We start from the raw sequence: 25444 nt of genomic DNA on the forward strand, positions 1-25444 counted from the left end.
TCATACCAAATATGTTAGGTTTCTTTACCCAAGACAAGCCTTCTAGAACTCATACCAAATATGTTTGGTTTCATTACCCAAGACAAGCCTTCTAGAACTCATACCAAATATGTTTGGTTTCATTACCCAAGACAAGCCTTCTAGAACCCATACCAAATATGTTAGGTTTCATTACCCAAGACAAGCCTTCTAGAACTCATACCAAATATGTTTGGTTTCATTACCCAAGACAAGCCTTCTAGAACTCATACCAAATATGTTTGGTTTCATTACCCAAGACAAGCCTTCTAGAACTCATACCAAATATGTTTGGTTTCATTACCCAAGACAAGCCTTCTAGAACTCATACCAAATATGTTAGGTTTCTTTACCCAAGACAAGCCTAGTAGAACCCATACCAAATATGTTTGGTTTCATTACCCAATACAAGCCTTGTAGAACCCATACCAAATATGTTTGGTTTCATTACCCAAGACAAGCCTTGTAGAACCCATACCAAATATGTTTGGTTTCATTACCCAAGACAAGCCTTGTAGAACCCATACCAAATATGTTAGGTTTCATTACCCAAGACAAGCCTTGTAGAACCCATACCAAATATGTTTGGTTTCATTACCCAAGACAAGCCTTGTAGAACCCATACCAAATATGTTTGGTTTCATTACCCAAGACAAGCCTAGTAGAACCCATACCAAATATGTTTGGTTTCATTACCCAAGACAAGCCTTGTAGAACCCATACCAAATATGTTAGGTTTCATTACCCAAGACAAGCCTAGTAGAACCCATACCAAATATGTTTGGTTTCATTACCCAAGACAAGCTCTGTAGAACCCATACCAAATATGTTAGGTTTCATTACCCAAGACAAGCCTAGTAGAACCCATACCAAATATGTTTGGTTTCATTACCCAAGACACGCCTAGTAGAACTCATACCAAATATGTTTGGTTTCATTACCCAAGACAAGCCTTGTAGAACCCATACCAAATATGTTTGGTTTCATTACCCAAGACAAGCATTGTAGAACCCATACCAAATATGTTAGGTTTCATTACCAAAGACAAGCCTTGTAGAACCCATACCAAATATGTTTGGTTTCATTACCCAAGACACGCCTAGTAGAACTCATACCAAATATGTTTGGTTTCATTACCCAAGACAAGCCTTGTAGAACCCATACCAAATATGTTTGGTTTCATTACCCAAGACAAGCCTTGTAGAACCCATACCAAATATGTTTGGTTTCATTACCCAAGACAAGCCTTGTAGAACCCATACCAAATATGTTTGGTTTCATTACCCAAGACAAGCTCTGTAGAACCCATACCAAATATGTTTGGTTTCATTACCCAAGACAAGCCTAGTAGAACTCATAACAAATATGTTAGGTTTCATTACCCAAGACAAGCCTTCTAGAACTCATACCAAATATGTTAGGTTTCTTTACCCAAGACAAGCCTAGTAGAACCCATACCAAATATGTTTGGTTTCATTACCCAAGACAAGCCTAGTAGAACCCATACCAAATATGTTTGGTTTCATTACCCAAGACAAGCCTTGTAGAACCCATACCAAATATGTTAGGTTTCATTACCCAAGACAAGCTCTGTAGAACCCATACCAAATATGTTAGGTTTCATTACCCAAGACAAGCCTTGTAGAACCCTTACCAAATATGTTAGGTTTCATTACCCAAGACAAGCCCTGTAGAACCCATACCAAATATGTTAGGTTTCATTACCCAAGACAAGCCTTGTAGAACCCATACCAAATATGTTAGGTTTCATTACCCAAGACAAGCCTTGTAGAACCCATACCAAATATGTTAGGTTTCATTACCCAAGACAAGCTCTGTAGAACCCATACCAAATATGTTAGGTTTCATTACCCAAGACAAGCCTTGTAGAACCCTTACCAAATATGTTTGGTTTCATTACCCAAGACAAGCCTAGTAGAACCCATACCAAATATGTTAGGTTTCATTACCCAAGACAAGCTCTGTAGAACCCATACCAAATATGTTAGGTTTCATTACCCAAGACAAGCCTTGTAGAACCCTTACCAAATATGTTTGGTTTTATTACCCAAGACAAGCCTAGTAGAACCCTTACCAAATATGTTTGGTTTCATTACCCAAGACAAGCCTAGTAGAACCCATACCAAATATGTTAGGTTTCATTACCCAAGACAAGCTCTGTAGAACCCATACCAAATATGTTAGGTTTCATTACCCAAGACAAGCCTTGTAGAACCCTTACCAAATATGTTAGGTTTCTTTACCCAAGACAAGCCTAGTAGAACCCATACCAAATATGTTTGGTTTCATTACCCAAGACAAGCCTTGTAGAACCCATACCAAATATGTTTGGTTTCATTACCCAAGACAAGCCTTGTAGAACCCATACCAAATATGTTTGGTTTCATTACCCAAGACAAGCCTTGTAGAACCCATACCAAATATGTTTGGTTTCATTACCCAAGACAAGCTCTGTAGAACCCATACCAAATATGTTAGGTTTCATTACCCAAGACAAGCCCTGTAGAACCCATACCAAATATGTTAGGTTTCATTACCCAAGACAAGCCTTGTAGAACCCATACCAAATATGTTAGGTTTCATTACCCAAGACAAGCCTAGTAGAACCCATACCAAATATGTTAGGTTTCATTACCCAAGACAAGCCTAGTAGAACCCATACCAAATATGTTTGGTTTCATTACCCAAGACAAGCCCTGTAGAACCCATACCAAATATGTTTGGTTTCATTACCTATGACAAGCCTAGTAGAACCCATACCAAATATGTTTGGTTTCATTACCCAAGACAAGCCCTGTAGAACCCATACCAAATATGTTTGGTTTCATTACCCAAGTCAAGCCTTGTAGAACCCATACCAACTATGTTTGGTTTCATTACCCAAGACAAGCCTTGTAGAACCCATAGCAAATATGTTTGGTTTCATTACCCAAGACAAGCCTTGTAGAACCCATACCAAATATGTTTGGTTTCATTACCCAAGACAAGCCTTGTAGAACCCATACCAAATATGTTTGGTTTCATTACCCAAGATAAGCCTAGTAGAACCCATACCAAATATGTTTGGTTTCATTACCCAAGACAAGCCTTGTAGAACCCATACCAAATATGTTTGGTTTCATTACCCAAGACAAGCCTTGTAGAACCCATACCAAATATGTTTGGTTTCATTACCCAAGACAAGCCTTGTAGAACCCATACCAAATATGTTTGGTTTCATTACCCAAGACAAGCCTAGTAGAACCCATACCAAATATGTTTGGTTTCATTACCCAAGACAAGCCCTGTAGAACCCATACCAAATATGTTTGGTTTCATTACCCTAGACAAGCCTAGTAGAACCCTTACCAAATATGTTAGGTTTCATTACCCAAGACAAGCCTAGTGTAACCCATACCAAATATGTTTAGTTTCATTACCCAAGACAAGCCTTGTAGAACCCATACCAAATATGTTTGGTTTCACTACCCAAGACAAGCCTTGTAGAACCCATACCAAATATGTTTGGTTTCATTACCTAAGACAAGCCTAGTAGAACCCATACCAAATATGTTTGGTTTCATTACCCTAGACAAGCCTAGTAGAACCCTTACCAAATATGTTAGGTTTCATTACCCAAGACAAGCCTAGTGTAACCCATACCAAATATGTTTAGTTTCATTACCCAAGACAAGCCTTGTAGAACCCATACCAAATATGTTTGGTTTCACTACCCAAGACAAGCCTTGTAGAACCCATACCAAATATGTTTGGTTTCATTACCTAAGACAAGCCTAGTAGAACCCATACCAAATATGTTTGGTTTCATTACCCAAGACAAGCTCTGTAGAACCCATACCAAATATGTTTGGTTTCATTACCCAAGACAAGCCTTGTAGAACTCATACCAAATATGTTTGGTTTCATTACCCAAGACAAGCCCTGTAGAACCCATACCAAATATGTTAGGTTTCATTACCCAAGACAAGCCTAGTAGAACCCATACCAAATATGTTTGGTTTCATTACCCAAGACAAGCCTTGTAGAACCCATACCAAATATGTTTGGTTTCATTACCCAAGACAAGCCTTGTAGAACCCATACCAAATATGTTTGGTTTCATTACCCAAGACAAGCTCTGTAGACCCCATACCAAATATGTTTGGTTTCATTACCCAAGACAAGCCTTGTAGAACCCATACCAAATATGTTTGGTTTCATTACCCAAGACAAGCCTAGTAGAACCCATACCAAATATGTTTGGTTTCATTGCCCAAGACAAGCCTTGTAGAACCCATACCAAATATGTTTGGTTTCATTACCCAAGACAAGCCTTGTAGAACCCATACCAAATATGTTTGGATTCATTACCCAAGACAAGCCTTGTAGAACCCATACCAAATATGTTTGGTTTCATTACCCAAGACAAGCCTTATAGAACCCATACCAAATATGTTTGGTTTCATTACCCAAGACAAGCTCTGTAGAACCCATACCAAATGTGTTTGGTTTCATTACCCAAGACAAGCCTTATAGAACCCATACCAAATGTGTTTGGTTTCATTACCCAAGACAAGCCTAGTAGAACCCTTACCAAATTTGTTTGGTTTCATTACCCAAGACAAGCCCAGGGTTCTCCCCAGGGCTTTTTAGCGCCGAGGTCCGCGGCGCTATACCTGTGAATCTCGGCGCTTCACTTGGGACCTCGGCGCTATGTGTTCCCACCTCGGCGCTTGATTTCATATTTGACATGCCAATATCAGATGTGAAAAAGCTTTGTTCGCCACGCCGGTCGGCCCCGACCGTCACTCAAAATTAGTGACCACCACGGAAATGCTTCCGACGAGGACTATTGTCTGATTGTTGGTATAATTACGTACCGACCGACACGCATCCTGCCAGTCGTGGATTATAATTTATAAACAATAGACCTAGTCGCACGATACGTAGCGGCTAGTCAAATTTGTGGAATTAGCACCTCTTTGTTTGTAAGTAAATACTTTCTGCGATAGACACAGTCTTTAGATTGAAAGCTAAAATTATTTCAAAATCAATTCCACCTCGATATAACATGGTCAAATCGGAGTTCACGATCAGTTCACGCTACTCAAGAAAAAAACAACGTGTTTATTGCGTGATTTAGTAAAATACATTTGAACTGTTATCATTGCGAATCATGTAAAAACTCTTCTTTCAAGACCTAATTTACCTTTTAAAAATTGCAAATCACCTCTTTCGAAAGCTGTCATGCAGTTTTCAATTGAAATTGATGCCAACACATCGTGCTACGACATCGCTTTACTTCCGCAATGTAATTTTTATGATCACTACCATTCGGAAAACTTCGGGTTCTACCGGCATTACCATGCGGCATTTTGATTGGTTAATGGAATTCTTGACCCATCGGGTCAAAGGACACATGCTAATGTTTCACAAACATCATGGCGGGTCTGTTTTTTTTTTACCGAAGCGATCAAGTGATCAAAAATAATCGCTCCCGATAAAAATAAGTCGGATTTTACTTACATTTCATATAAAAAAAAAAGAAGTAAAATTTGTTGAGGAATTATTGCTATAACTGGTGTATAACATGGCCAAGTAAGTTATGTCACGTCGTAACTTTGATGATCGTTTTGAAGCTTTATTTGTTCGCTCATTACTGTAATTGTAAACGTTTTAGAAGTTGATGGTACGAATAATAAATTACAACAATACGTCAATTAATTACGTGATCGATTTTTTGAAGGAGAATGTTTTTGGAGTGAATAAAATTATGAGATTCGTGAACATAAATCTGGCTTAACGTTTTGAATGCGTTTCCTTCAACGTTTTACCATGGAACTATAAGTTATAGTTCCATGGTTTTACAAAACAATTAAATTGCAACAATAATGTATTTGTGTTTGTTTTTAATCTGTAGCATTTGTATTTCGAGAATGTTTCAAACTCTTCTAAATTGTGAAACATAATGTGTTGATTCCATTAAAAAAAATATTTGCCCTGTGACTGAGCTCACTAATATTCATAATTGTAAATAAGTTCTGTTAATCAATGAAGGAAAGATATGTAAATGATATGCAAATTATTATGCAAATTAGCCCCGGCGCTATGCATTTTTTCTGGGGAGAACCCTGAAGCCTAGTAGAACCCATACCAAATATGTTTGGTTTCATTACCCAAGACAAGCCTTGTAGAACCCATACCAAATATGTTTGGTTTCATTACACAAGACAAGCCTAGTAGAACCCATACCAAATATGTTTGGTTTCATTACCCAAGACAAGCTCTGTAGAACCCATACCAAATATGTTAGGTTTCATTACCCAAGACAAGCCTAGTAGAACCCATACCAAATATGTTAGGTTTCTTTACCCAAGACAAGCCTAGTAGAACCCATACCAAATATGTTTGGTTTCATTACCCAAGACAAGCCTAGTAGAACCCATACCAAATATGTTAGGTTTCATTACCCAAGACAAGCCTTGTAGAACCCATACCAAATATGTTTGGTTTCATTACCCAAGACAAGCCTAGTAGAACCCTTACCAAATATGTTTGGTTTCATTACCCAAGACAAGCCTAGTAGAACCCTTACCAAATATGTTTGGTTTCATTACCCAAGACAAGCCTTGTAGAACCCATGCCAAATATGTTTGGTTTCATTACCCAATGACAAGCCTAGTAGAACCCATACCAAATATGTTAGGTTTCTTTACCCAAGACAAGCCTAGTAGAACCCATACCAAATATGTTAGGTTTCATTACCCAAGACAAGCTCTGTAGAACCCTTACCAAATATGTTTGGTTTCATTACCCAAGACAAGCCTTGTAGAACCCATACCAAATATGTTTGGTTTCATTACCCAAGACAAGCCTAGTAGAACCCATACCAAATATGTTAGGTTTCTTTACCCAAGACAAGCCTTGTAGAACCCATACCAAATATGTTTGGTTTCATTACCCAAGACAAGCTCTGTAGAACCCATACCAAATATGTTTGGTTTCATTACCCAAGACAAGCCTAGTAGAACCCTTACCAAATATGTTTGGTTTCATTACCCAAGACAAGCCTTGTAGAACCCATACCAAATATGTTTGGTTTCATTACCCAATGACAAGCCCTGTAGAACCCATACCAAATATGTTTGGTTTCATTACCCAATGACAAGCCCTGTAGAACCCATACCAAATATGTTAGGTTTCATTACCCAAGACAAGTCTTGTAGAACCCATACCAAATGTGTTTGGTTTTATTTTCCATGACAAGCCTTGTAGGACTGTTTTAGTGACACAATTAATCATTTTGGGCCCATTTTATATATTTTTTGTATTTTTTTTTGCAGTTTTGATGAAATATATGAATATCACAGACAGATATTACGAGTGAAAGATATGGATGAATTTCCCATGATACTCATAGGTAATAAAGCAGATTTAGAAAATCAACGACAGGTATGTCTAACTGTTACCCACATACATGTGCCCCAAAATTGCTTGATATAATACTACACGTACTGGATTGTGGCGTAAATTCAGCCTGGGTCGTTAAATGGCAGTTTGGGTTTTTAAAAAAATAAAATGGGACCGAAAAATTTTCAGAAGTTTTTTAAGATGTATTTTTTAATATTTTGGTGTCATTTTTCGGACATTTTGAATCATTCCTGATGCCTAAAATACTGTAGAATACTTTATTTTTGCTTGAAATTTATTTTCACTATTTTCGCTGAATGGATGATTCCGTGAAAATAAAATCCAGCGAATATACTTTTTTCCTATATTTCACATTAAATTCATCAAAAATCAGTGAAAATAAGTTCCATACAAAACGCCCAAAAAGCCTTTTCAGCGAAAATTAATTCCAGCGAAAATAAAGTATTCCACAGTAGTCTAATTTAAGTTTTACCGTAGTCATTGACGTCTATTCAAGAGTATGATGTTTATTGTAACTAGCGTGAATGGGTAAGCTTTGTTTCAACAATGAGCTGTTCAAATGCTCAGTTTATCTTTTGAAAACAACTAATTTTTTGAAAAAACTTGACGATGACACTGCTTAACTTGGAGATATAGCAATAATCTCTAATACATTGACTGTACGGTACGTTTTGTATTACAGTACTCTTATTTCAAGATATAAGGCAATGTATTGGATCACATTCATAATTTGATTTAGAGTAATCTCATCTGTTATCTTGATGTTCTCTCTCTGTACAATATGTAGATAATATATCATATTATATTTTTATTCTAATACAATAACATATTTTTTTGTCTTGGCGTAGGTGTCTACAATAGAAGGAGATGAACTTGCGAAACAATTAAAAATAGAATTTGTAGAAGCCAGCGCAAAAAGTAGAATGAATGTAGACCATGCTTTTCATCAGTTAGTTAGAGTACTTAGGTATGTAGTCATGTATTTATTTACATTCATACTGTGACATACTAGTTATGGTTCACATAAGGTGTGACATAATAGTTAGCATTAACATGGTGTGTGACATAATAGTTAGCATTGACATGTTGTGTGACATAATAGTTATGGTTCACATAAGGTGTGACATAATAGTTAGCATTAACATGGTGTGTGACATAATAGTTAGCATTGACATGGTGTGTGACATAATAGTTAGCATTAACATGGTGTGTGACATAATAGTTAGCATTGGCATGGTGTGTGACATACTAGTTATGGTTCACATAAGGTGTGACATAATAGTTAGCATTGACATGGTGTGTGACATAATAGTTAGCATTGACATGGTGTGTGACATAATAGTTAGTATTGACATGGTGTGTGACATACTAGTTATGGTTCACATAAGGTGTGACATAATAGTTAGCATTGACATGGTGTGTGACATAATAGTTAGCATTGACATCGTGTGTGACACAATAGTTAGTATTGACATGGTGTGTGACATACTAGTTATGGTTCACATAAGGTGTGACATAATAGTTAGCATTGACATGGTGTGTGACATAATAGTTAGCATTGACATGGTGTGTGACACAATAGTTAGTATTGACATGGTGTGTGACACAATAGTTAGTATTGACATGGTGTGTGACACAATAGTTAGTATTGACATGGTGTGTGACATAATAGTTAGTATTGACATGGTGTGTGACATAATAGTTAGTATTGACATGGTGTGTGACATAATAGTTAGCATTGACATGGTGTGTGACATAATAGTTAGCATTGACATGGTGTGTGACATAATAGTTAGCATTGACATGGTGTGTGACATACATTGTAATAGTTAGTATTGACATGGTGTGTGACATAATAGTTAGTGTTGACATGGTGTGTGACACAATAGTTAGTATTGACATGGTGTGTGACATAATAGTTAGCATTGACATGGTGTGTGTGACATACCGGTAATAGTTAGCATTGACATGGTGTGTGATATAATAGTTAGCATTGACATGGTGTGTGACATACATTATAATAGTTAGTATTGACATGGTGTGTGACATAATAGTTAGCATTGACATGGTGTGTGACATAATAGTTAGCATTGATATGGTGTGTGACATAATAGTTATTATTGACATGGTGTGTGGCATAATAGTTATTATTGACATGGTGTGTGACATAATAGTTAGCATTGATATGGTGTGTGACATAATAGTTAGCATTGACATGGTGTGTGGCAATAGTTAGCATTGATATGGTGTGTGACATAATAGTTATTATTGACATGGTGTGTGACATAATAGTTATTATTGACATTTTGTGTGACATAATAGTTGGCGTTGACATGGTGTGTGACATAATAGTTAGCATTGATATGGTGTGTGACATAATAGTTATTATTGACATGGTGTGTGACATAATAGTTGGCATTGACATGGTGTGTGACATAATAGTTAGCATTGACATGGTGTGTGACATAATAGTTAGTATTGACATGGTGTGTGACATAATAGTTAGCATTGACATGGTGTGTGACATAATAGTTAGCATTGACATGGTGTGTGACATAATAGTTAGCATTGACATGGTGTGTGACACATTAGTTAGTATTGACATGGTGTGTGACATAATAGTTAGCATTGACATGGTGTGTGACATAATAGTTAGCATTGATATGGTGTGTGACATAATAGTTAACATTGACATGGTGTGTGACATAATAGTTAACATTGACATGGTGTGTGACATAATAGTTAGCATTGACATGGTGTGTGACATAATAGTTAGCATTGGCATGGTGTGTGACATACATTGTAATAGTTAGTATTGACATGGTGTGTGGCAATAGTTAGATTTGACATGGTGTGTGACATAATAGTTATCATTGACATGGTGTGTGACATAATAGTTAGCATTGACATGGTGTGTGACATACATTGTAATAGTTAGTATTGACATGGTGTGTGACATAATAGTTAGCATTGACATGGTGTGTGACATAATAGTTAGTATTGACATGGTGTGTGACATAATAGCATTGACATGGTGTGCGACATAATAGTTAGCATTGACATGGTGTGTGACATAATAGTTAATACTGACATGGTGTGTGGCAATAGTTAGCATTGACATGGTGTGTGACAATAGTTAGCATTGACATGGTGTGTGACATACTAGTTAGCATTGACATGGTGTGTGACATACATTGTAATAGTTAGTATTGACATGGTGTGTGACATAATAGTTAGTATTGACATGGTGTGTGACATACTAGTTAGTATTGACATGGTGTGTGACACAATAGTTAGTATTGACATGGTGTGTGACACAATAGTTAGCATTGACATGGTGTGTGACATAATAGTTAGTATTGACATGGTGTGTGACATAATAGTTAATACTGACATGGTGTGTGGCAATAGTTAGCATTGACATGGTGTGTGACATAATACTTAGCATTGACATTGGTGTGTTTTAAGCTATAAACAATAAACAGAAGTCAAAAAGCTGTTAAGCTATTTTGGGTTGACATGTACTTGTTGTAAATTGTAGGGTGTGGGACATCTCATCAGCTTCTAACATTTGTTATTCCTATCTCATTTTTTTACAGGAAGTTTCAAGCCCAACAAAATCCTAAAGCATCAAGTAATTTAACAGGAACAGGAAGAAGAAAAAAATGTGTTATAATATAAAAAAATAGACTTGAATTTACATTACCTATATAAAGGGGGCTCAATTATGTCTGCAATTAACTTAGTGTACCTAAAGAGGGCGCCCTATTTATTTTAAGAAAAAAATGTTCTTATAAGAGGAGGGAAGAAAACAGTAAAAGTAGGATTTATTTATATTCAAGAATCTATTCTGGAACTATACTTCCTGGATTTGAGTGAATGCCATCTCTAGTCTGTCCAATATTAGCTACTATTTCCGCAAACATGGCCTGCATATATTGGTTGCAGTTGTGGTATAACTTTAGATGTAACAGTGCATTCTCCTCTCCTAACAATGAACATAACTTTAGATGTAACAGTGCATTCTCCTCTCCTAACAATGAACATAACTTTAGATGTAACAGTGCATTCTCCTCTCCTAACAATGAACATAACTTTAGATGTAACAGTGCATTCTCCTCTCCTAACAATGAACATAACTTTAGATGTAACAGTGCATTCTCCTCTCCTAACAATGAACATAACTTTAGATGTAACAGTGCATTCTCCTCTCCTAACAATGAACATAACTTTGCTACTAGTGTTCACAGTAGTTGGTAGTAGTTGACAGCATCTTGGTAGTACACTATCACATCACAGATTTACTGCTGTGATGTAATATTTAATACTGTGATGTCATGTGTAATACTGTGATGTCATAACTAATGCTATAACCAATGAACTTGAGAATGTTAAATACTTGCAGTACAAATTGCTCTGCATCTGTGCACTTCTACCCTGTGCATTTTTTTTTAAATAGTTCTACTGAACGTTTCAGAAATAATATCCCTAAAAGGTTGTGATCACTCCCCCACCAACACAACCCACCCTGATATTGAAGCCGTCCCTTGAAGCAGGGACCACCTGGTGCTACTTTCTTGATTCATCGTTATTTTTATATTGCCATCGGATTAGCCCATCAGTCCCGAAATTAGGTTTTAACGCATAACTCATACATGTACGTCTGGTGCCGTATTGTAAAAATGCCATATTGGTCTCATCCCAAATCTTTTGTATGACTGGAGAAACCATGGTACCATTGCGGCTTTGCAAGTTATTAGTCTCACCAACTACACCTCAATAAATGTTATATTTTGGATGGATCCCATGGTCACAGTCAATAGGTGTCCGTTGTATACTGTATGGGTCCCATGATCAGTCAATGTGGCATTTTCCATGTTTAGTGCGTGCCTGTCAACTGCATTGGTATTACCATAGATCCCAACCCATCCATATAGATGACATTTAAATTACAAATTGCATTTTTGTAAACATTTTCAAGTATTTTTTTGCCGTGTGTAACATTGTTGATATTCTGAGTATATATAAGTTATATAGAATGAAATTACAAATATAAATACTGATAGGCACACTGCCTAAAATGAGAATCATGTTAGATGCATTATTTTTTGAAGGTTTTACAATTCCATTCTATTTTTTACCTGGCTGAGAAAACTCCAGGGTAAAAATGTAAAGGCTGTTTAATTCCATGATAAAATTTAAATGGACTCAAGTCCCTTAGCTTCTCTGAAATTTTGAAATACTGCCATGGCTCATAAGAGCAGTGTTGAAACCTAAAATGGATAACAGATGTTTTTGTATGCACTGTACTGTGGACACACTTGCACTCACATGTTATGATAGCCCTGAATTGGCCTATTTGTATACAAATAATGCCTTGAGAATGGTGCATGATAACACAATGCCTTTTAGATAAAGTGTAGATAAAGTGAGCTATATACTGTTACAGCATAGATACATTAGCTACATAGTACCTACATTGTACATAAATTGTCTACATGCTATCTACAGTGTGGATACATTAGCTACATAGTACCTACATTGTACATAAATTGTCTACATGCTATCTACAGTGTAGATAAATTAGCTACATAGTACCTACATTGTACATAAATTGTCTACATGCTATCTACAGTGTAGATACATTAGCTACATAGTACCTACATTGTACATAAATTGTCTACATGCTATCTACAGTGTGGATACATTAGCTACATAGTACCTACATTGTACATAAATTATCTACATGCTATTTACAGTGTAGATACATTAGCTACATAGTACCTACATTGTACATAAATTGTCTACATGCTATTTACAGTGTAGATAAATTAGCTACATAGTACCTACATTGTACATAAATTGTCTACATGCTATCTACAGTGTGGATACATTAGCTACATAGTACCTACATTGTACATAAATTGTCTACATGCTATTTACAGTGTAGATAAATTAGCTACATAGTACCTACATTGTACATAAATTGTCTACATGCTATTTACAGTGTGGATACATTAGCTACATAATACCTACATTGTACATAAATTGTCTACATGCTATCTACAGTGTAGATAAATTAGCTACATAGTACCTACATTGTACATAAATTGTCTACATGCTATCTACAGTGTAGATACATTAGCTACATAGTACCTACATTGTACATAAATTGTATAAATGCTATTTACAGTGTAGATACATTAGCTACACAATACCTACATTGTACATAAATTGTCTGCATGCTATCTACAGTGTAGATACATTAGCTACATTGTCTACCTGCTATCCACAGTGTAGATACATTAGCTACATAGTACCTACATTGTACATAAATTGTATAAATGCTATTTACAGTGTAGATAAATTAGCTACATAATACCTACATTGTACATAAATTGTCTACACTCTATCTACAGTGTAGATACATTAGCTACATTGTCTACCTGCTATCCACAGTGTAGATACATTAGCTACATAGTACCTACATTGTACATAAATTGTCTACATGCTATTTACAGTGTAGATAAATTAGCTACATAGTACCTACATTGTACATAAATTGTCTACATGCTATCTACAGTGTAGATACATTAGCTACATAGTACCTACATTGTACATAAATTGTATAAATGCTATTTACAGTGTAGATACATTAGCTACACAATACCTACATTGTACATAAATTGTCTGCATGCTATCTACAGTGTAGATACATTAGCTACATTGTCTACCTGCTATCCACAGTGTAGATACATTAGCTACATAGTACCTACATTGTACATAAATTGTATAAATGCTATTTACAGTGTAGATAAATTAGCTACATAATACCTACATTGTACATAAATTGTCTACACTCTATCTACAGTGTAGATACATTAGCTACATTGTCTACCTGCTATCCACAGTGTAGATACATTAGCTACATAGTACCTACATTGTACATAAATTGTCTACATGCTATTTACAGTGTAGATAAATTAGCTACATAGTACCTACATTGTACATAAATTGTCTACATGCTATTTACAGTGTAGATACATTAGCTACATAGTTTCTACATTGTACATAAATTGTCTACATGCTATTTACAGTGTAGATAAATTAGCTACATAATACCTACATTGTACATAAATTGTCTACATGCTATTTACAGTGTAGATACATTAGCTACATTGTCTACATGCTATTTACAGTGTAGATAAATTAGCTACATAGTACCTACATTGTACATAAATTGTATAAATGCTATTTACAGTGTAGATACATTAGCTACATAATACCTACATTGTACATAAATTGTCTACATGCTATTTGCAGTGTAGATACATTAGCTACATAGTACCTACATTGTACATAAATTGTCTACATGCTATTTACAGTGTAGATAAATTAGCTACATAGTACCTACATTGTACATAAATTGTCTACATGCTATTTACAGTGTAGATACATTAGCTACATAGTACCTACATTGTACATAAATTGTCTACATGCTATTTACAGTGTAGATAAATTAGCTACATAGTACCTACATTGTACATAAATTGTCTACATGCTATCTACAGTGTAGATAAATTAGCTACATAGTACCTACATTGTACATAATTTGTCTACATGCTATCTACAGTGTAGATACATTAGCTACATAGTTTTTACAGTGTTAGTTACATAATGGATGTGTAACAAACTGATCATCTGCATTGTGTCATAAACATTGTAATACAATATCTTTTTCATGCTCTTTGTATCTTGTATCAACATAAATCATTCTTGTGTCAATGTGTATGTATTCCTCAACTTTTTCAGTATTCTTTTTTAGCTCCGCTGTCGACTTTGTCATGCGGACCTTATCATATGAGTGATTGTAAATCGTCGTCCGTGTCAATGTTTTACTTTTTCGTCTTCTTCTTGAAAACTACAAGCCTGAATGCTTTGATACTTGGTGTATATGTACCTTGGGTAGACCTCTCTCAGATTTGTTCATTTCATGATGATCTCTTCAATTCTCTAATTTTGGTGAATACTTTTGTCATTTTTGGTAAAAAGTGATATTTTCAACTTCTTGTTAAAAACCGCAAGTCCAATTGCTTCGATATTACATATACAGGTACTACATGTGGACCTCTCTCAGATTTGTTCATTTTGTAATGATATCATCAATTCTCTAATTTCGGTGAATATTTTTGTCATTTTTGGTAAAAAGTGATATTTTCGACTGCTTGTTAAAAACCGCAAGTCCAATTGCTTTGATATTACATATATAGGTACTGCATGTGGACCTCTCTCAGATTTGTTCATTTTGTAATGATATCTTTAATTCTCTAATTTTAGTGAATATTTTTTTAATTTTTGGTAAAAAGTGATATTTTCGACTTCTTGTTGAAAACAGCAAGTCCTGTTGCTTTGATACTTATACATATTGTTCATTTTCTAATGATATCTTCTGTTCTTTAATTGAAATGTGCATTGCTAACAGCGGAGCTGTCTCAGCCGACAGGCTGCTTGTTATTGTTTAAAATAATTTAAAAACATTTTCTGTATTGCTGTGATATACTGCAAATTTACAGACTAGTGCTTGACAGTTACTTTTTAATAAAATGTTTTAAAATACTTGCAGGAAAAACAAGATGGCCACTGACTGCAATGTGGTAATCACCTATAATTGTAGATCATTTTTGGGCTTAATTGTAAATTTTCAGTTACAGCACCATTGTGCTTATTTACTTTAAATACTCTTGTTTACTTGCTGCCTTGTACAATGTTTGATGTTCAACCTAGTTAATTATTTATAGGTGTGCCATTCATAATATATCTGAGACATGTATCAATGTAAACAAAGGTTTTTATACTTGATCGTTGTCTATTATCTACCCTAAACTGCTTAAAGAAATAGGGGCCATGATTCAATTTTATCACTGATGTTAAAACATTTTTTTTAATTCTAGCATAACAGAGCTTGAATATGAGTTAAACCAGTGGGTTGAAATGTCTTCCAATTTTTATTTAGCCTTCTGAGGAGTGTTTGTTATATGTAATAAATGCTGAATACATTTATCATATATAGTTGTCATATAATCCTTTACCGTCAGTGTCATCCTTTCTTTAGCCCTTGTGTCATCCTGTCTTTAGCCCTTGTGTCATCCTCTCTTTAGCCCTCGTGTCATCCTCTCTTTAGCCCTCGTGTCATCCTGTCTTTAGCCCTCGTGTCATCCTGTCTTTAGCCCTCGTGTCATCCTTTCTTTAGCCCTCGTGTCATCCTTTCTTTAGCCCTCGTGTCATCCTTTCTTTAGCTCTCGTGTCATCCTGTCTTTAGCCCTCGTGTCATCCTTCCTTTAGCCCTCGTGTCATCCTGTCTTTAGCCCTCGTGTCATCCTTTCTTTAGCCCTTGTGTCATCCTTTCTTTAGCCCTCATGTCATCCTTAATTTAGCCCTTGTGTCATCCTTTCTTTAGCCCTCGTGTCATCCTTTCTTTAGCCCTTGTGTCATCCTTTCTTTAGCCCTCGTGTCATCCTGTCTTTAGCCCTCGTGTCATCCTGTCTTTAGCCCTTGTGTCATCCTTTCTTTAGCCCTTGTGTCATCCTTTCTTTAGCCCTTGTGTCATCCTTTCTTTAGCCCTCGTGTCATCCTTTCTCTAGCCCTCGTGTCATCCTTTCTCTAGCCCTCGTGTCATCCTTTCTTTAGCCCTCGTGTCATCCTGTCTTTAGCCCTCGTGTCATCCTGTCTTTAGCCCTTGTGTCATCCTGTCTTTAGCCCTCGTGTCATCCTGTCTTTAGCCCTCGTGTCATCCTGTCTTTAGCCCTCGTGTCATCCTGTCTTTAGCCCTTGTGTCATCCTGTCTTTAGCCCTCGTGTCATCCTGTCTTTAGCCCTCGTGTCATCCTGTCTTTAGCCCTTGTGTCATCCTGTCTTTAGCCCTCGTGTCATCCAGTCTTTAGCCCTCGTGTCATCCAGTCTTTAGCCCTCGTGTCATCCTGTCTTTAGCCCTCGTGTCATCCTGTCTTTACCCCTTGTGTCATCCTGTTTTTAGCCTTCGTGTCATCCTTTCTTTAGCCCTTGTGTCATCCTGTCTTTAGCCCTCGTGTCATCCAGTTTTTAGCCCTTGTGTCATCCTGTCTTTAGCCCTCGTGTCATCCTGTCTTTAGCCCTTGTGTCATCCAGTTTTTAGCCCTTGTGTCATCCAGTCTTTAGCCCTCGTGTCATCCTGTCTTTAGCCCTCGTGTCATCCTGTCTTTAGCCTTCGTGTCATCTTGTATTTAACCCTTGATGTCTTCCACTCTTTAGCCCTTGATGTCTTCCACTCTTTAGCCCTTGATGTCTTCCACTCTTTAGCCCTTGATGTCTTCCGCTCTTTAGCCCTTGATGTCTTCCGCTCTTTAGTCCTTGATGTCTTCTGCTCTTTAGCCCTTGATGTCTTCCGCTCTTTAGCCCTTGATGTCTTCCACTCTTTAGCCCTTGATGTCTTCCTCTCTTTAGCCCTTGATGTCTTCCACTCTTTAGCCCTTGATGTCTTCCACTCTTTAGCCCTTGATGTCTTCCGCTCTTTAGCCCTTGATGTCCTCCGCTCTTTAGCCCTTGATGTCTTCCACTCTTTAGCCCTTGATGTCTTCCACTCTTTAGCCCTTGATGTCTTCCGCTCTTTAGCCCTTGATGTCTTCCGCTCTTTAGCCCTTGATGTCTTCCACTCTTTAGCCCTTGATGTCTTCCGCTCTTTAGCCCTCGGTATCACTCAGCTTTTAGCCTTTGGTGTCATCCAGTCTTTAGCCCTTGTGTCATCCAGTCTTTAGCCCTCGTGTCATCCTGTCTTTAGCCCTCGTGTCATCCTGTCTTTAGCCCTCGACGACCACTGCCTTTTAATCCCTGTCTCATACAGTCCTTAGCCCTCAGTGTCATTCAGGTTATAGCCCCCAGTGTCATTCACTTTTTAGCCTTGGTGTCAACCAGTCATTAACCCTCGATGTCGCCCTGGCCTTTAGCATTCAATGTCATCCAATCTTTTGCCCCAGTGTCATTCAGTTTTAGCCTCAGTGTTAACCAGTTTTTAGCCCTTAATGTCATCCAGTTGTTATTCTTCAGTGTAATCCGGTCTTTAGCTATCGGTGTATATCAGCCTTTAGCCCTTGGTGCGTCATCCAGTTTTTAGTCATTCATAATCAGACGGCCTTTATACCCTCAATGCCTTCTGGTCTTTAGCCCTCGATGTCACCCAGCTTTTAGCCCTCTGTGCCAATCAGTCTTTAGTCATGGTATCATCCATTCATTAGCCATCGGTGTCACCATTTCAAGTTAATGGGTAAGTTAATATCGATATACTGGTAGTTGGTATGTACTGTGTTTGTATGGGTAAGTTATTATCGATATAATGGTAGTTGGTATGTACTGTGTTGGTATGGGTAAGTTAATATTGATATACTGGTAGTTGGTATGTACTGTGTTTATATGGGTAAGTTAATATCGATATACTGGTAGTTGGTATGTACTGTGTTTGTATGGGTAAGTTATTATCGATATACTGGTAGTTGGTATGTACTGTGATTGCACAGGTAAGTTAATATCGATATACTGGTAGTTGGTATGTACTGTGTTTGTATGGGCAAGTTAATATTGATATACTGGTAGTTGGTATTACTGTGATTGCACAGGTAAGTTAATATCGATATACTGGTAGTTGGTATGTACTGTGTTTGTATGGGCAAGTTAATATTGATATACTGGTAGTTGGTATGTACTGTGATTGCACAGGTAAGTTAATATCGATGTACTAGTAGTTGGTATGTACTGTGTTTGTATGGGCAAGTTAATATTGATATACTGGTAGTTGGTATGTACTGTGATTGCACAGGTAAGTTAATATCGATATACTGGTAGTTGGTATGTACTGTGTTTGTATGGGTAAGTTAATATTGATATACTTGTAGTTGGTATGTACTGTGTTTGTATGGGTAAGTTAATATCGATATACTGGTAGTTGATATGTACTGTGTTTGTATGGGTAAGTTAATATTTATATACTGGTAGTTGATATGTACTGTGTTTGTATGGATTAGTTAATATCGATATACTGGTAGTTGGTATGTACTGTGATTGTACAGGTAAGTTAATATCGATATACTGGTAGTTGGTACGTACTGTGTTTGTATGGGTAAGTTAATATCGATATACTGGTAGTTGGTATGTACTGTGATTGCACAGGTAAGTTAATATTGATATACTGGTAGTTGGTATGTACTGTGATTGTACAGGTAAGTTAATATCGATATACTGGTAGTTGGTATGTACTGTGTTTGTACGAGTAAGTTAATATCGATATACTGGTAATTGGTATGTACTGTGTTTGTATGGGTAAGTTAATATCGATATACTGGTAGTTGGTATGTACTGTTTGTATGGGTAAGTTAATATCGGTATACTGGTAGTTGGGATGTACTGTGATTGTACAGGTAAGTTAATATAGATATACTGGTAGTTGGTATGTACTGTGTTTGTACGGGTAAGTTAATATCGATATACTGGTAGTTGGTACGTACTGTGTTTGTATGTGTAAGTTAATATCAATATACTGGTAGTTGGTATGTACTGGGATTGTACAGGTAAGTTAATATCGATATACTGGTAGTTGGTATGTACTGTGTTTGTATGTGTAAGTTAATATAGATATACTGGTAGTTGGTATATACTGTGATTGTACAGGTAAGTTAATATCGATATACTGGTAGTTGGTATGTACTGTGTTTGTATGGGTAAGTTAATATTGATATACTGGTAGTTGGTATGTACTGTGATTGCACAGATAAGTTAATATCGATATACTGGTAGTTGGTATGTACTCTGTTTGTATGGGTAAGTTAATATCGATATACTGGTAGTTGGTATGTACTGTGATTGTACAGGTAAGTTAATATCGATATACTGGTAGTTGGTATGTACTGTGTTTGTATGGGTAAGTTAATATCGATATACTGGTAGTTGGTATGTACTGTGTTTGTATGGGTAAGTTAATATTGATATACTGGTAGTTGGTATGTACTGTGATTGCACAGATAAGTTAATATCGATATACTGGTAGTTGGTATGTACTCTGTTTGTATGGGTAAGTTAATATCGATATACTGGTAGTTGGTATGTACTGTGATTGTACAGGTAAGTTAATATCGATATACTGGTAGTTGGTATGTACTGTGTTTGTATGGGTAAGTTAATATCGATATACTGGTAGTTGGTATGTACTGTGTTTGTATGGGTAAGTTAATATCGATATACTGGTAGTTGGTATGTACTGTGTTTGTATGGGTAAGTTAATATCGATATACTGGTAATTGGTATGTACTGTGATTGTACAGGTAAGTTAATATCGATATACTGGTAGTTGGTATGTACTGTGTTTGTATGGGTAAGTTAATATCGATATACTGGTAGTTGGTATGTATTGTGTTTGTATGGGTAAGTTAATATCGTTATACTGGTAGTTGGTATGTACTGTGTTTGTATGGGTAAGTTAATATCGATATACTGGTAGTTGGTATGTACTGTGATTGTACAGGTAAGTTAATATCAATATTAGTATTAATCCTTTATTTCAGGCCAAAAAAGTCCCATATTAAATACATAACAAACACGAACACTAATAAATACAACGTCTAAGATTAGTCCAAAATTTGGATAAGAAAAAACTGTCAGAGTTGACACAAGTACGAATTAAAGCATTATCGCTCGTAAGTAGACGCTGACTGAAGTTATATAATGCCTTGCGCTGAAGAGATTCAAAGTTGAAAATATTTCTACTCACGCAATTACCACTGGTAGTTGGTATGTACTGTGTTTGTATGGGTAAGTTAATATCGATGTACTGGTAGTTGGTATGTACTGTGTTTGTATGGGTAAGTTAATATCGATATACTGGTAGTTGGTATGTACTGTGATTGTACAGGTAAGTTAATATCGATATAGTGGTAGTTGGTATGTACTGTGTTTGTACGGGTAAGTTAATATCGATATACTGGTAGTTGGTACGTACTGTGTTTGTATGTGTAAGTTAATATCAATATACTGGTAGTTGGTATGTACTGTGATTGTACAGGTAAGTTAATATCGATATACTGGTAGTTGGTATGTACTGTGTTTGTATGTGTAAGTTAATATCGATATACTGGTAGTTGGTATGTACTGTGATTGTACAGGTAAGTTAATATCGATATAGTGGTAGTTGGTATGTACTGTGTTTGTATGGGTAAGTAAATATTGATATACTGGTAGTTGGTATGTACTGTGATTGCACAGATAAGTTAATATCGATATACTGGTAGTTGGTATGTACTCTGTTTGTATGGGTAAGTTAATATCGATATACTGGTAGTTGGTATGTACTGTGTTTGTATGGGTAAGTTAATATCGATATACTGGTAGTTGGTATGTACTGTGTTTGTATGGGTAAGTTAATATCGATATACTGGTAGTTGGTATGTACTGTGATTGTACAGGTAAGTTAATATCGTTATACTGGTAGTTGGTATGTACTGTGTTTGTATGGGTAAGTTAATATTGATATACTGGTAGTTGGTATGTACTGTGATTGTACAGGTAAGTTAATATCGATATACTGGTAGTTGGTATGTACTGTGTTTGTACGAGTAAGTTAATATCGATATACTGGTAATTGGTATGTACTGTGTTTGTATGGGTAAGTTAATATCGATATACTGGTAGTTGGTATGTACTGTTTGTATGGGTAAGTTAATATCGGTATACTGGTAGTTGGGATGTACTGTGATTGTACAGGTAAGTTAATATAGATATACTGGTAGTTGGTATGTACTGTGTTTGTACGGGTAAGTTAATATCGATATACTGGTAGTTGGTACGTACTGTGTTTGTATGTGTAAGTTAATATCAATATACTGGTAGTTGGTATGTACTGGGATTGTACAGGTAAGTTAATATCGATATACTGGTAGTTGGTATGTACTGTGTTTGTATGTGTAAGTTAATATAGATATACTGGTAGTTGGTATATACTGTGATTGTACAGGTAAGTTAATATCGATATACTGGTAGTTGGTATGTACTGTGTTTGTATGGGTAAGTTAATATTGATATACTGGTAGTTGGTATGTACTGTGATTGCACAGATAAGTTAATATCGATATACTGGTAGTTGGTATGTACTCTGTTTGTATGGGTAAGTTAATATCGATATACTGGTAGTTGGTATGTACTGTGATTGTACAGGTAAGTTAATATCGATATACTGGTAGTTGGTATGTACTGTGTTTGTATGGGTAAGTTAATATCGATATACTGGTAGTTGGTATGTACTGTGTTTGTATGGGTAAGTTAATATTGATATACTGGTAGTTGGTATGTACTGTGATTGCACAGATAAGTTAATATCGATATACTGGTAGTTGGTATGTACTCTGTTTGTATGGGTAAGTTAATATCGATATACTGGTAGTTGGTATGTACTGTGATTGTACAGGTAAGTTAATATCGATATACTGGTAGTTGGTATGTACTGTGTTTGTATGGGTAAGTTAATATCGATATACTGGTAGTTGGTATGTACTGTGTTTGTATGGGTAAGTTAATATCGATATACTGGTAGTTGGTATGTACTGTGTTTGTATGGGTAAGTTAATATCGATATACTGGTAATTGGTATGTACTGTGATTGTACAGGTAAGTTAATATCGATATACTGGTAGTTGGTATGTACTGTGTTTGTATGGGTAAGTTAATATCGATATACTGGTAGTTGGTATGTATTGTGTTTGTATGGGTAAGTTAATATCGTTATACTGGTAGTTGGTATGTACTGTGTTTGTATGGGTAAGTTAATATCGATATACTGGTAGTTGGTATGTACTGTGATTGTACAGGTAAGTTAATATCAATATTATTATTAATCCTTTATTTCAGGCCAAAAAAGTCCCATATTAAATACATAACAAACACGAACACTAATAAATACAACGTCTAAGATTAGTCCAAAATTTGGATAAGAAAAAACTGTCAGAGTTGACACAAGTACGAATTAAAGCATTATCGCTCGTAAGTAGACGCTGACTGAAGTTATATAATGCCTTGCGCTGAAGAGATTCAAAGTTGAAAATATTTCTACTCACGCAATTACCACTGGTAGTTGGTATGTACTGTGTTTGTATGGGTAAGTTAATATCGATGTACTGGTAGTTGGTATGTACTGTGTTTGTATGGGTAAGTTAATATCGATATACTGGTAGTTGGTATGTACTGTGATTGTACAGGTAAGTTAATATCGATATAGTGGTAGTTGGTATGTACTGTGTTTGTATGGGTAAGTTAATATTGATATACTGGTAGTTGGTATGTACTGTGATTGCACAGATAAGTTAATATCGATATACTGGTAGTTGGTATGTACTCTGTTTGTATGGGTAAGTTAATATCGATATACTGGTAGTTGGTATGTACTGTGTTTGTATGGGTAAGTTAATATTGATATACTGGTAGTTGGTATGTACTGTGATTGCACAGATAAGTTAATATCGATATACTGGTAGTTGGTATGTACTCTGTTTGTATGGGTAAGTTAATATCGATATACTGGTAGTTGGTATGTACTGTGATTGTACAGGTAAGTTAATATCGATATACTGGTAGTTGGTATGTACTGTGTTTGTATGGGTAAGTTAATATCGATATACTGGTAGTTGGTATGTACTGTGTTTGTATGGGTAAGTTAATATCGATATACTGGTAGTTGGTATGTACTGTGTTTGTATGGGTAAGTTAATATCGATATACTGGTAGTTGGTATGTACTGTGATTGTACAGGTAAGTTAATATCGATATACTGGTAGTTGGTATGTACTGTGTTTGTATGGGTAAGTTAATATCGATATACTGGTAGTTGGTATGTATTGTGTTTGTATGGGTAAGTTAATATCGTTATACTGGTAGTTGGTATGTACTGTGTTTGTCTTGGGTCTGTCTGGGCAACCTGTGGCCACATGGTGGTAGGGCAGAAAACAGCCCTTGCATAGGTTGATGCTACACTCCTGACATCTGAACACAGTCGATACAGGGCAACCTTTCCTTGTTTTTCTCCCTAACTGAATGCACCATCTGCAGGATGAGCCACGGGAGCGCCGACCATGTACTAAATGGTGGTTTTTGAATGAGCTGATCACAGGTTCAGAAGTTCTGGTATGCTGCTTTCGGGATGAAAAACCACCAACCAGTGCCATGCCAACTTCAATTTGCAAGGCTTTGTGCATTTTCTTTGGATCCACTGATTCTTTGTACAGGATCCAGCTGTTGCATATAGCAGTATCCAGAAGGTAAAAAAGATATACTTCCACCATTTCTTTGACTGACGCTGGGCTGTATAATAGGACCTGAGTTGGTTTGACTTGTCAACTCCACCCATGTACAGATTGTAGTCATAAATTGCTTCTGGGGAAGGTAGAGAGTATGCTACTTCCCTGCCAGTATCTGGTGAGCGCAGGAAACGGGTAACTCAGTTTGGTTCTCAGTTCTATAGCCCTCATATTATGTTGTCAGTATATTCAGGAGGTTGGAGTCCTTCCATGATATAGCCACCACTGTATCCTTTTGTCTGGATACAAACTGTCCCCTCCCTAAATTTGTTATTGCTTTGTGATTTAAATTTTTCTTGGGGTTGGTACGGAGGGCATTCATAATTTCTAGCAGGTAACTCACCATGTCTACACTGGTATAATAACTGTCAGTGTACAGGACATGATGGCATCCCCTAATGTCAACGATAAGCCTTTCACACAGATCTCTTGTTCTGGACACATCCCTTCTATACTTCTCATGACTACCAGTCATTGACATGATCTCAATCCTATAATTGTAGCCTGATTTGCTATCAGCCAAGGCATATATTTTGAATCCCTTAGCATGAGGTTTTCCCTGGATAAAAACTGTAGGTACTCCTCCATAACGACCCTTGTAGCCAACAATAGATTCATCTATGCAAACCTGGCGAT

The 25444-nt window shown here is 36.4% G+C and overlaps 1 protein-coding gene across 1 annotated transcript in view; it reads left to right on the top strand.

Moving 5' to 3' along the window:
• LOC146735845 (ras-related protein R-Ras2-like) overlaps positions 1 to 12728 on the top strand; it is a 31277-nt gene extending 18549 nt beyond the window's left edge. Inside the window, exons 4-6 of the mRNA XM_085506259.1 lie at positions 7362 to 7470; positions 8298 to 8416; positions 11049 to 12728. Coding sequence (XP_085362385.1) covers positions 7362 to 7470; positions 8298 to 8416; positions 11049 to 11130 — 310 coding nt within the window. The 3' untranslated portion in view covers positions 11131 to 12728. The remainder of the gene's footprint in view (positions 1 to 7361; positions 7471 to 8297; positions 8417 to 11048) is intronic.
• Positions 12729 to 25444: the final 12716 nt, after the last annotated feature.

Source organism: Saccoglossus kowalevskii, chromosome 12 (assembly GCF_978046115.1).
Source record: "Saccoglossus kowalevskii chromosome 12, keSacKowa6.1, whole genome shotgun sequence".
NCBI lineage: Eukaryota > Metazoa > Hemichordata > Enteropneusta > Harrimaniidae > Saccoglossus > Saccoglossus kowalevskii.